The sequence below is a fragment of the Dermacentor albipictus genome, chromosome 7, assembly GCF_038994185.2.
Source record: "Dermacentor albipictus isolate Rhodes 1998 colony chromosome 7, USDA_Dalb.pri_finalv2, whole genome shotgun sequence".
In the NCBI taxonomy this organism is placed as follows: domain Eukaryota; kingdom Metazoa; phylum Arthropoda; class Arachnida; order Ixodida; family Ixodidae; genus Dermacentor; species Dermacentor albipictus.
The window spans coordinates 83313518-83326452 of NC_091827.1; the positions used below are offsets into that span (position 1 = coordinate 83313518).

At 43.2% G+C, this 12935-nt stretch overlaps 1 protein-coding gene across 3 annotated transcripts in view; it reads right to left on the reverse strand.

Moving 5' to 3' along the window:
* Window positions 1-12935, reverse strand: part of LOC135908654 (glucoside xylosyltransferase 1-like) — a 62465-nt gene that overhangs the window by 9853 nt on the left and 39677 nt on the right. For all 3 annotated transcript variants that reach the window (XM_065440503.2, XM_065440512.2, XM_065440505.2), the window contains exon 5: window positions 10143-10335. In XM_065440503.2, the coding sequence (XP_065296575.1) occupies window positions 10143-10335 (193 nt within the window). The remainder of the gene's footprint in view (window positions 1-10142; window positions 10336-12935) is intronic.

Below are 12935 nucleotides of genomic sequence, written 5' to 3' on the forward strand. Positions count from 1 at the left end.
ATTTTAAGGTTTACGCGGCTGCTGCAACATCCTAGGAAGCTTCCAATATTACATTTTAGAGCATACATCAGTGCTGCCCACTTTAGATCCATTACTACGTGCAGTTTACACAACTGCCCTTTAGTTTTTGTATGCTGCGGAAATAGAGTTGTAAACTGCATTACATAATTTTGATAAACTTTTACAATTTCAAAGAATTCCTCTAAAATGATTGATGTGCTAAGCAAAGAAGAAACGCTCAATATATTTGCTAGATTTTAGCTGTTCCTTTCGGCAAACTTCATAGAAACTGGTGTCCTTGTTGCTGCGCAACATGATATCTCCGTTGATATGCATTTACAGATGACGAGCTAAAGCTTCTTTCTCTAACCGAAGCTCTACTTCGGCACGAAATCGTATTTATCTGTTCAGATAGTGCGCGTGAAACGCTGAGATGCCTTCAATAGATAACTACTCAAGCAAATGCAATAAACTTCGCTGCATTTAAAAGCGAAAAAAAGCTTCAAACTACAATACGCAGAATACTATTCTGCGGCTTCGAATGTTTACGAAAATTGCTGCAAATGCTTAACTCCTAAAAAATAAATAAAGATAAAGCAAGTAAACTAAGCTGATGCAGAAGCCCTAAAAATGGATAACTTAGTTCCAAAAACAGATACCGCACTTTTGTCAGCAAACCTGGTAAAACACCTGAAGTGCACAAATGTGGTGCACGGTACTTGCGCAGAGTGGAGTGAACGCCTAGTACAGCAAGTGCATCAGGTTCTGCACATGTGGAAGCGGTTAAGTGCAAGTCCGTACTGGGAAAAACATCAAAGCACAAAAAATTAATGGAAACCACTCTTTACTGTCACGTAATGCTTTCTTTTCCAATGTATGGCTCCTCCGCGTATACAGCTCTCGACGAAGGAGGCCGTGCTTCTCAAGAGCCGGTGGATAGAACTGGCTGTTGCTCCATATGCCCGAACACGTGACGTACAAGCCGCAGCCATCGACAATACGTTTGAAGAAAGAAATATGCCGCAAAACCCACATCACGGTGACTCTCGATGGTAACGCGTTTAGCATTGAGTAAATATAGCGATACAACGTATTGCCACCGTCGAAACAAGTTATGGATAAGTGTGTCTTGCCGCAGCATTCCTCTTTCGCGCATCCTTAACAACTGTTTTCCCTATGCTCGAACACATGATGTACAAGCCGCAGCTATCGACAATACGTTTAAAGAACGAAATATGCCGCAGCACCCATATCACGATGGCTCTCGATGGTAACGCGTTTAGCATTGAGTCAGTATAGCGACACAGCCACACCAATTTGCACGAACCCAGTACTCCAAGTCGCTGTCAAAGAAATCCTTCGAAGAGTGGTGCCCACCGCTTCCCACATCTACAGCGACCCTTGTAGGCGTGAAAGAGTTTCGTTGAAGAGCTGCACGCATGTTATTTCACGTGCAATATGACCTGCAACACCGGTGCCCGCGGTCGAATCGGCTCCAAGACTGTACGGCTGCGCAGACACCGGGTAAGTTCCAGACCTAAACACAGCTTCAATCAGTGGTATTTATTAAACGGCTCTTTCACATGTCAGAGTCATTGCTCAGCTCTGTAGCCCATTCGACCACGAACAACGGTGTTGCAAGTCACTGCACGCGACTGTAGATATTGCCACTTACTGGGTGATCCAAGTTAGTCCGATTGTCGGTTTCAAACCCTGTTACCTCAACACATCAGTCCGATGCGCTTCCTATTTGACCACTGAATGCCCAGTGACCCAGGTAGGCGGGAATATATGGTTAAATACATAGATACATAGATACGTAACCCCCGGAAAGTGCGGGTAGTACCCTTAGAAAGCTAATACATTAAAAATTCAGCGCTTCACTAGGGGGACGCTGATAACTTATAAGTGTTTTGAGAGTGGCGCTTGCTTCAAAAACATTGGCGCTAGTGAAGTTGAAGCGGTACGGAAATACTTTGCAATTGTCATACAGCACTCATGTGTGCCGAGCTGGGCGTTGGTGTTGCGTGCCTCGATGACATCGGTGGCGGTGAGGGAAGCTTTATCTGACTGTCAGGTTGTGCTATTAATCGTTGGCATAGAGTAGCGCAAGCGTGTTCATTTGCAATACGTTCAATTGTTTGGTTGTGTTGAACAGCACCCGCACGTGTATTCGCTTCAATTTCTTCGGTTTATGTATCTTTAATTTCACGCGGGGGGACATATTGAGAAATTTCCAGTTTTAGGCAGACGCACTTGTATGATATGCTGGTCAGTTCGGCAACGAGAGCAGTCCTACAAAAAAAGTATCTTGAACTTCTGCTTCCTGCTCTCGCAAAATGGTGGCTTGTGCTGCACCCGGCGTGGTGGCGCGGTGGCTTGGGCATTGCGCATTTCTAAGCCGAAAGATGTGGGATGAACCCCCGGCCCCGGCGGCCACATCTAAATGGCCACAATAAATCCGTGTGCCGTGCGTTGGGTGCACGTTAAATTACCTCAGGTGGTCAAAACTAAACCGAATTTCCCACTACGGCGTGCCTGAGAGTCACATCTTCGTTTTGGCGGGTAAAACCCCAGAAGGTAATTTTGTCGTGGCGCTGCTAAGCCCAAGGGCGCAGGATCGAATCCCGGCCGCCTCGGCCACATTTCAATTGGGGCAAAGTGCAAAAATATGGGGATCCCACGCAATGTGGGAATCGATGCAAGCGAAGCTTTCTATCTTCTTTGCTTTCAGTGACGATAATCAGCGGTGGTGTTGAAGGAGAATGTGCAATTTTTTCAGCGCTTAGTGGTGAGTTGCTGTTAAACGTTACCTTGCGTGGGCCACCGCTATTTGCCTGCGTGATACACGGAACCCACAGCGAGACGTGTTCGCTTGAGGCGTTGTTGTGCGCCATATTTCATAACCTCCGAGTGGGTTGTGCGTTGTCATGTCATCACATGGCACATCGCATTGCGGCAGAAGTATTGAACTTTAATTAACTATGGGGCTGCATGTGCCAAAGCCGCGGTCGGATTATGAGGCACGCCATGGTGGCCGATTCCGGATTAGGTTTAACACCCTGGTATTCTTCAACGTGCCCCTAAATAAAAGTGCACTAGTTTTATTGTACTTCAATCCCATCGAAATGTGGCTGGCACGGTCGGGATTCGACCCACGACCTCGATCACTGGCCGTAGCCCTCAGGCTAGCGCGGCGGGCACAGAAGTGTTGCTCTGACGTCCGACCGCTTCCGTAGTGTCACCAGTGGCGTAGCCCGAAATTGCGTTTGGGAGGAGGGGGGGGGGGGTGGGGGGGGGCTCACGTTGCGGCTCCGCCTCTTCCTTATACAATTTGTTGAGGGACAAAATACATTAATAATAACTGCATTGTCATTGCGAAAGATGCTGCAAACGAATTCTTGAATGCTACTCACTGTCAAGAGAAGTGCAATATGTATTTTTCATACAAGAATATGCTCGTACGTCTAAGAAATTGTCCGAAATAATTTATATCAATGCTTCCATGTTTTCTTTCTATTTGATACGTAAAGAAAATATCACACGATCTTTAGAACTATACCAGTTTGAACAATATGTATGAAAAATATAAAGGCCATGGAATGAACTTGTCGAGGACAAATATTTTAATTAAACTTTGTTAACCTCCCTGCATTTCTCTCACTTGCATATCTCTATCTCTGTCAGTCAAGAACGTTGTTTACATATTTGTACATATGTAACGACCAGGGAAAAATCTCAATTACGCTGTCCTTTGTTAGAATGTATTGCCCAGAAGCAGCTGTCATCGGTCGTGTACTGTGAGTTATTGTACGGAAATTATTGTCGCAACAGAGAGCACATGTCTTACAAACAGCGGAACTTGAAGGACTACAAAGAAGTACGGAAAGCATGCAATTCTTTTATTTAGTTTTTCGTGACAAAATTGGAATTGATAATGCATCGTACATAAAACCATCATCAACATGTACAGTGCGCTCCTGCCACTCTAAGAAAGTTCTAGATTTAATAAATCCCACCGATACATTCAAAACTTCATTGTTTTCGAGAACAACTCGTGAATGCAATTGTCTACAAGCCGATGTTGTAGAATGTGAAACAGTAGAACTATTTATAAATGCGCTCAGAAACCAATCCTGATTTTTTTCTCATTGTGTTGGTTGTACAATGATGGATTTCATGAAAAAATTATGCAATGCTTTTTTTAGGTATTTTTCTTTTTTTCACCTTGTCTTTGTGATGTTATATGTTACAACTATTTTGCAAAAAAAATATCTATGGTCACTCCTGCTTAAGGCATGGCACCCGTGCTAGCAGTATATGGAATAAATAAAAAAATTATAAAAAGCAGGAGTTCTATAAAAAAAAATGGCTGTGGCTTAGGTAAGGTTAAGCCCAGGATGCGAAGCATACTAGCCTTTATTTTAGTTGTTGAACCACTGTTTAGCCTGGTGAACTGCTGTTGCTTGGCTATATTTGGTTCGGCTAGACGAAGAAACAACTCATGCATTACTTCTTCGCCTTCAAGAGTGGAACGCGACAGCGTTCCCGTCGACCCGCCAAGGGGTGTAAGACAATGGGCTACAGGGCAGCGACTACGCGCCCCGCATTGGACGCGGTGAGCGTCGAGCAAAGCAGCGTTCGGCGCGGCAACGAAATGTGCGCCTGAGCAAGAGACGCACGCCTTAGAAACAGCGCGTTTCTAAGGCAACACCGCATTCACTAGAGGCGCTTTTGTACCGCTTTGAAGCGTTGTACTCGTGGCTCAGTGGTAGCGTCTCCGTCCCACACTCCGGAGACCCTGGTTCGATTCCCACCCAGCCCGTCTTGCAAGAGTTGAGCCAAAGCCACTTCTCCTCTGTCGTGACGTCACGGTGTCACGTGATTTCATGGTCACCGCCGCGCCTGAGGAGCTGGGTTGAGCCCTCGTAATATGCTTCGCATAAAATATACGAGGGCGAGTCAAATGAAAGTCAGCAAATGCGAACATATGACCAACGGCGTACCTTGTTTAAAAGTAGTCTCCATGAGCATTCGGATATTTGTCCCACTGACTAACAAGTAGCGTGATTCCCGTCTCATAAAGCTCCTTCTGTTGCTGCATCAAAAGTCTGTAAGTGACTTTCACGTCATCGTCCGACACGAATCTGGTTCCCTTGAGCTGTATTTTTTTAAATGCTCTAAAATGTGGAAGTCACATGGTCGCAGGTCTGGGCTGTATGGCAGATGTTGTAGCGTTTCCCATTTGAACTTTGTCAGTTTTGTGTTTATTTTTATTTATTTATTTCATACTGCAGACCTAAAACAGGTCCAAGCAGGGTGGTTAAACATAACAATATTACAATGCATTATTCAATCAAGTGAGGTGGTAAGATACAACAGTAATGCAATGAGTCAATCAATTGAAACAGGCAACAACGCGTTATTCCAGTCTGTTATAGTTCTGGGAAAAAAAGAATACTTGAATACATCCGTCCGTGCAAAATAAGGTGTTAGTGAATTGGGATGATGGTGTCGAGTAAGCCTAGACGTTGTACTGAACAGATACGATGCAGGATTAATTGATAAGTCTCCATTAATAAGCATGGTAAGAAATCGAATTCTTAAGTGTTGCCTTCTCTGCTGAAGGACTTCAATGCCATTATCACGCATTATTCGTGAGGGGGAATCATAGCGAGAGAATTTAGAATATATGAATCGTACGGCTTTTTTCTGTACCCTTTCGAGACATTTAATATTTTGTTTAGTTAACGGGTCCCAAACAACACATGCATATTCAAGTTTAGGTCTAATTAATGAATAATAAGCCAGCAGTTTTACATTGGGTGGGGAATTTCTAAGTTTATGCCGCAAAAAGTATAATTTACGCAAGGCTGAAGAACAGATATTATGAATGTGTAAATTCCATGATAAGTTGTTAGTAATTGTGACGCCCAAATACTTATATTTTGTTACTTCCTGCAAGGCCAACGAACCTGATTTGTAACTAAAGGTTAGTGGAGCTTTCTGACGAGTGAAGCGAAGAAAGACAGTCTTTTCAGCGTTAAGCCGCATTCCCCATGTTTTGCACCAATCAGTAATGCCAGCTAGAGAAGCATTTAAATCAGTTTGATCATTGGCTGAAGTGATTTCCCTAAATAGCACACAGTCGTCAGCAAACAACCTAATTTGCACGCTGGGATAGATTGAAGTAGTAATATCATTTATATAGAGTAAAAAGAGCAGTGGCCCTAGGACACTTCCTTGAGGAACTCCCGAAGTGACCGGAAGACAGCCAGATTGTTGCTGATTAATTTCCACGAACTGGCGGCGATTTGTTAGGTAGTTTGCTATCCATGCGATTAATATTTCAGGGAGCTCAAAATGTTTAAGTTTTAGTATTAATTTGTCATGTGGAACTGTATCAAAGGCTTTGCTAAAATCAAGAAATACAGCGTCAATTTGACCATTTTTATCGAGGCATGAGGCGAGTGAATGAATTACGGTGACAAGTTGTGTAACTGTTGAATAGCCTTTACTAAATCCGTGTTGAAAATTAGACAGTATCGAATGTTTATCTAGAAATTCGTCAATCTGATTGGCAATAATATGTTCAATTAGTTTGCAACATGAGGATGTTAATGATATTGGCCGGTAATTTTCTAACAATGAACAGTCGCCCTTCTTGAATACGGGTACAACTCTGGCTACCCTCCAGTCATCCGGTAATTTTCCAGCAAGCAACGAAGCATGAAATATAATAAGAAGGAACCTTGCAATAGTTTCAGCATAACGTTTCAAAAAAATGTTTGGAAGGTTGTCAGGACCGCAAGAAGATTTAGTTTTTAAGTTAACTAGCATCGAAACTAAGCCAGGGTATGAAATAAAATTAGCTTCGGATGGGTGAAACGTTTTGTCTGTAGGTGAACTAATGCGAGAGTTAGAAAATACACTATGAAAATAATAATTGAAGTGACTCGCAATTTCCCTGTGATCGGTAATGATTGAACCATCGATGGAGATTTGTGCTACTGGCTTCTTTTTTTCGCTCAAGTAATTCCAGAACTTTTCGGGCTGTTCAACAATAATGTTTGGTAGTACTATATTGAAATAGTGTTCCTTCGAGGTGCATACTGCACGCGCAAGGTTTTCTTTCATTTCTTTAACTCGATCAGGTTGTAAACGTGTTTTCTTTAACCTTTTTATCTTGCGGGTCATATGGATAATATCACGTGTCATCCACGGTGTTTGCTTGCGGACTAGTTTGTACTTATCAGGCACAAATTTATCAATACAGAAATTACACATGTTCTTAAAACGGTGCCAGAGTGCTGTCACATCACTGTCGCTAAAGTCGGTGAGACATGTTTGCATATGTTCTAATATGGCTGCATCATTTGCGCGTGAGTAGTCCTTGAAGGAACGCTTCACAGGTTTTTCAGATGGGGTGGAAGAGACTATTGATACATCGATACTGACAAGTAGATGATCAGATATGCCTTCTACAACTGCAACGGTATATTCACTTAACATTCTGGGCAAAAATACCAGATCAAGCAAAGATTGGCAAGGTCCTTGCACACGTGTGGGTTCCTGAACGACCTGAATTAGGTCATGCGTTAGCATTATGTTAAGCATGCTGTTTAAATGTTTATTGTTCCGTGAAAGTGCTTGCAAACGCTCCCAATTGACGTCAGGTAAGGTCAGGTCACCCACAAGTAACAATTTGTTTGACTGGAATTGGGACATGCTTTCTTGTAGCTTGACTAGATATTCAGGTGATGCATCGGGAGGTCTGTAAATTGCGTACAAAAGGAATTTGTGACCCCAACATGTGATTTTTATGCACAAGCATTCAAGACTTTTATCGTCTTCCAGTAGAACAGCTTCTATATGGTGTTTAATAAGGACTGCAACACCGCCTCCCCTAGAATGCCTATCCTTGCGGAATATTTGATAACAAGGTGGGAACACATCCTCGTCACCTATTTCGGATCGCAGCCACGTCTCCGTTATAACAGCAATGTGTGGGCTGTGCTCTAATAAAGTAATTTCAAGATTTTCTGTTTTGTTTAGGACGCTGCGAGCGTTTAGGTTAATAATACGCAAGTGTTTGTCGCATTCTTGGGAGGAGCATCAGGTTTCTTGCTGCGAAGAGCGTTTATTCGTTATTTTTACGCGCATGTTCTTTGTCTCATCCCAGAAAAAAATATCTTTATCAATCTTAAGTTTATCATGAATCAGGCTCACTTTTTTACCCCCAAGTTTCTCAGCTTGCGCGCTGTCCCACAAAAGCTTCCTTTTTTTTAGTGTAGCTTGTGAGTAATAGTTCCTAATGCTTATGCTCGTTCCTTTAAGTTTTGTACAGTTATCAAATATCAGTTTCTTTTCATTGAAATCTTGGAGATATATGATGACTGGACGGTCAGTGTTAACCACATAAGCGACGTGGGGACGGGCGTTGTGGAGAAAGATGACCCCATTCCTCAATTTCCACGTCGTTTGTTCTTGTAGCGACACGCAACCGATCCGACGTTTTACAATATCGGAAACGATTGAGTCTCTCCGGGTTTAGCAAATTCGATGAGTAATGGTCCCTGACGACTGCAAAAAAAGACAGCACCTTTCCGGCAGAAAGACGGCCTTTGCTTTAATTGGGGGTTGTGAATTCAAATGTTTTCACTATAAGCTTTCCCCTCGTGTTTCACGGGGTAAAGGTTTCCAATCGATCTCCAATTGGCATTTTTATGTGCTATCGAAATAGTGGTAATGCTACTACTGAGGTTGAAAGTTCGTCCTATGCATGCAAGTGCGGGCAAGTTGTGCTAACAAATGCTAACAAAAGTTCGCCAATATAAACACTTAGGCATCACTCTAACTTCTGACCTGAGATGGGACGCGCACATTGCCAACGTGAGCTCGAAGGCATTACGCAAGCTATTTTATCTCCGAAGATGTCTCCACCACGCACATCGATTAAGTTTCTAGCACATACTACTTTCGTTAGACCAGTTTTGGAGTACGCTAACACAGTTTGGTTTTCCCACTCAGTAACTAATATAACGAAACTGAAAAAAGTACAGCGAAATGCGCTGCAGTTTATTTAGATCAAGTATAAGCGCACAGATTCACCATTAACCTTGCGGCTATATCGGGTTTAGCGACACCTTCATCAAGAACGAAACAACCGAGGCTCAAACTTTTATTTAACGTGATTCACAACTACTATAAGATAGACCTAACAAAATGCATCTGTTTTTCGCAGTCATGATCATATAGACATAAACATGTTCACGCATAAGAGAATATTCATTCATAATGACACTTTCATATACTCCCATTTCCCCCTCGTGATAAAGGAATGGAATCGGCTGGATTCTTAAGTTATTTCAGCAGACTCAATATCCCAGTTCACATCATGGTTATAATCCCTATCAAGCAATCCGTAACGCAGTCTTATTCACATAATATGCTTTGAAACTCTTCTAGGCCATGCTGAATACCTGAAGGTGTTTACTGTTATTTTTGTTCTCGTTTGGTGTCTTTTCATGATGTATTTTCTGTATTGCTGCGGATGTCTCCTGCATACGTGATATTTATATTTCTTTTTTTAATATGCATTGTTACCTTGTTCTTTCGCGTTTCTTGTTTGGCTTATTGACGCGCAATTTGTACGTGCACATTTATTACTATGTATTTCTGTTTTGTATGCCCACCTGCTATGGTCCCTGATGGGACTGGCAGTATAGAACATAGATAAATATATCAATAAATTAATAATAGTTTAGAACATTGGATAACACGCAAATGTTCGCAAATTTATTTTCTGCTAGACACTGCAATGACACACTTGCTTGTACTAGACATTCTACAAAGCAGTACTGTTTAAAAATTGCATCGGCTTTGATAATTAGACATCAAGAATTTTTTTTTACTTAGCAAGTTGCATCAGTATGCACGCAAGATGTCGATTCTACGGGCTCTTCGTCCCACATGATGGCAGCGATTGCTCTATTGGGCAAGCCTACAACGCTGTCCGCTTTTATCAATGCTCTCTATGGTATTTCGGCACAACTGCAACAAAGTAAACGTAACCACAGCTCTTTCTGGGTTAACGTGTTGCATGTGTAAAAGTTTACAAGTTGAGTAACAACGGTCCTTACCAAATGGTTGCACAAAAGGGTGGAGTCCTTTTGTCAAGTAGTAGTTCTGTGTAAAGTTCTCTGTTTCCGGTGCCATGCCGGCCATCTGCCACTCGTTCATGGCGTAGAACTTTCTCCAAAAGTCTTCGACCGGATGCAAAAATACCACGTCTGTGTCAACGTAGATGACGGCATCTTCGTTAGGAAGCATACTCTGTGAAAATGATGTTAAGCTAGCTTGTAGAGTTCGCACATTCGAAAGCTCCTCGGCAGGTTTGTCGCTTTACCTGTTAGCGTCAACAAGGATAGGCATTCTTAATAGGGACCTTTAGCGTGTCCGGTATTCGGGAAAGCGCGGGCGGTTTTCCGGTTTAGCGGGGGCGTCAAGGTGAGCGGCCCGAACGGTGGCGCCAGCTGGTGGCGCAAAGCTCAACCACACAAACACAGAGCTAATTACTGTATTCTGCTTAGCTGCTGGGGTAAATTTTCGACAGTGGCGTAATCGTGTTCACAATTACGCCGCTGCCAAAAATTTGCACGAGTGGCGAAGCAGGATATGGTGAGTTACTGCAGTTTTAGCTATGCGTTTGTCTGGTTCAGCTCTACAATACCAGGCGGTTTCACCGCTCACGTTTACGCCCCGACCATCCGGTAATCCGCCCAAACCGCTCCCGTTTACCGGAATAGCGTACAAGTCAAGTCTCTAATAGCTGAGTGCTCATGCACGTTCACTTACTGTTAACCCATGAGGGCTAATAATGCTATCTTCTACGGTCGCAACATGTTGAAGCTTGCGCAAAATGTGAGCGAAATGAACCGCTGCTTCAAAATGAACACCTTGAAAAATAGCATCCGGCAGGCAGCCGTCTTCTGCGGACGTCAGTCGCAGAGCTAACATACAAACACAGATATATGACAGGAGGAAAGTTTTAGATGAAGTATTCAGTAAATAAATTGCAAAATAATTCTTCATCTTCGTATCTAAGTCAATGTCAAATGAAAGTTTACAGAAACATGAAATAGGAAGCTCGCTCTCGATTATTATATTTTTGAACAAGTATTCAAGGTTATGACAATGAACAAAAGTTTTTGATAGAGTTCTCGCTTGATCAGCTCCCAGCAAGTTATCGAAGTATCTAGTTCTCGTATTATGAAACATGGCCTTTACTCCGAGCATAAGTAGAACACTATTCAGTTTGGATGGTGTTCTTCCAATAGTTGTTTAGTTGACTTTGCTACAGAGTTTTTGTAGGACTTCATGTGTTATAAAGCCTTGTATGATCTCATTTTTTATGCTGTGTGGCCACTACCAGAACAATGGATTGAAATAAACGACAAGCAATTATGAATAAAACCACCCTTACAGTTACGTTCTTGTCATAGCTGTTTGAAATGAACTTCTTTTCAGTTCCCATGGTGTGCGCACAAGAACCAGGAAGGCATGATGCGAAGCCAACATTGGTGCGTCAGCGTTCTCGGTGGAAGGCTGCCAATCGCACTGGCTGGCGTTTCTATGAATGAAATAATGGCTTTACGTAGAGTGGTAGCTCGGGGTATTATTTTTTTGCTGTCATATTCGTATATCTCTCATACCAAACGGGCGTCAAGGGATGGTCTCTACAATACAGATTAAATGGAAAGAGGAAAAAATCCGCTTTAGCCGTCCGCGCATCTAACACTCTGGGTGCCCTGCGTGTTTTTTACAGCCCTTATTTTTGTTACCACGCCAGTTAATTAAACATCGAGGTGTGCTCTAACTTGATGCACATAGTGTCCGAGTACGACGACGCTGCATAGAATTCCAATATGGCAGTGCCATCACGGCTCGGCCCAGCCGTACAGCCGTACCACTGCCACTTGTTCGAATGGCTATTCAAGAACACGTGGTGCAAGTTGTGCTACAGTATCGCCATCAAGCCATCCGGTTGTGCCCTCTACGTGATAGCACGCGCTGCCGTCAGAGCGCAATTAGTGTTTTCTGTGTTTCTTACCCATGTCACACCTCCACTACGTTCCGCTACATCAATTCGCCATTCCTAAAAATCATGCAACCATCGTTACCGTCGTCGTCATCTTGCTGTTGCCACATAAACGCACTATACAGCTAATTCTAGTGCGCTGTACTCGCGTCACACACACAAATAATGAATTTACACAAGCACATTGGTAAACCGGGCTACGCATTGCGGAACCGCAAACAATGCTGCATAGCCAGCTGACTGCAAAATAGTTTGCATAACGTCGATTCCCACCGTGTGTGGGATCTGCACAACTTAGTTTTAGACGTGGTGAGGCAGATGCCAACATAAATCCTATACGTTTAATTATAACTAGGTGATAAAGGTTACCGAAGTGCCGAGCATCTTTCACCCCTGCAACAAACCCTCCCATGGAGCAGAAACACCAGCTATGTCCGGGTTAACTCTCGTCCATCTGGCCAGCCGTACGATTCGGGGACGGCCTCCGGATGGGACGACGTTTACAGCAAGTGAAGCGCGAAGGATAGGGACAGGCGCAGGGAACAACACATGCGCTAACCCTCCGTCTATCTCTGTATTTTTTTTGTGTTTCACTTTCAGTATGCCGTACCGACAAGGCCGAATTAATAGCCCTTCTCAAGTTTCCAACTATACCGAAAGGTATACCCAGCGCTGCGACAAACCACTACAAACGGCAGAGCCCAGGGGTGCTAGTCGTGAGTTGCATGTAGAGATGAATGAGTGTTTGCCAAGTTTAATCAACGTCTACCACACTTTTAACCCAAGGCACAGAATCGTACTGTACAATGACGAATGTCCATTACACTAACAACGC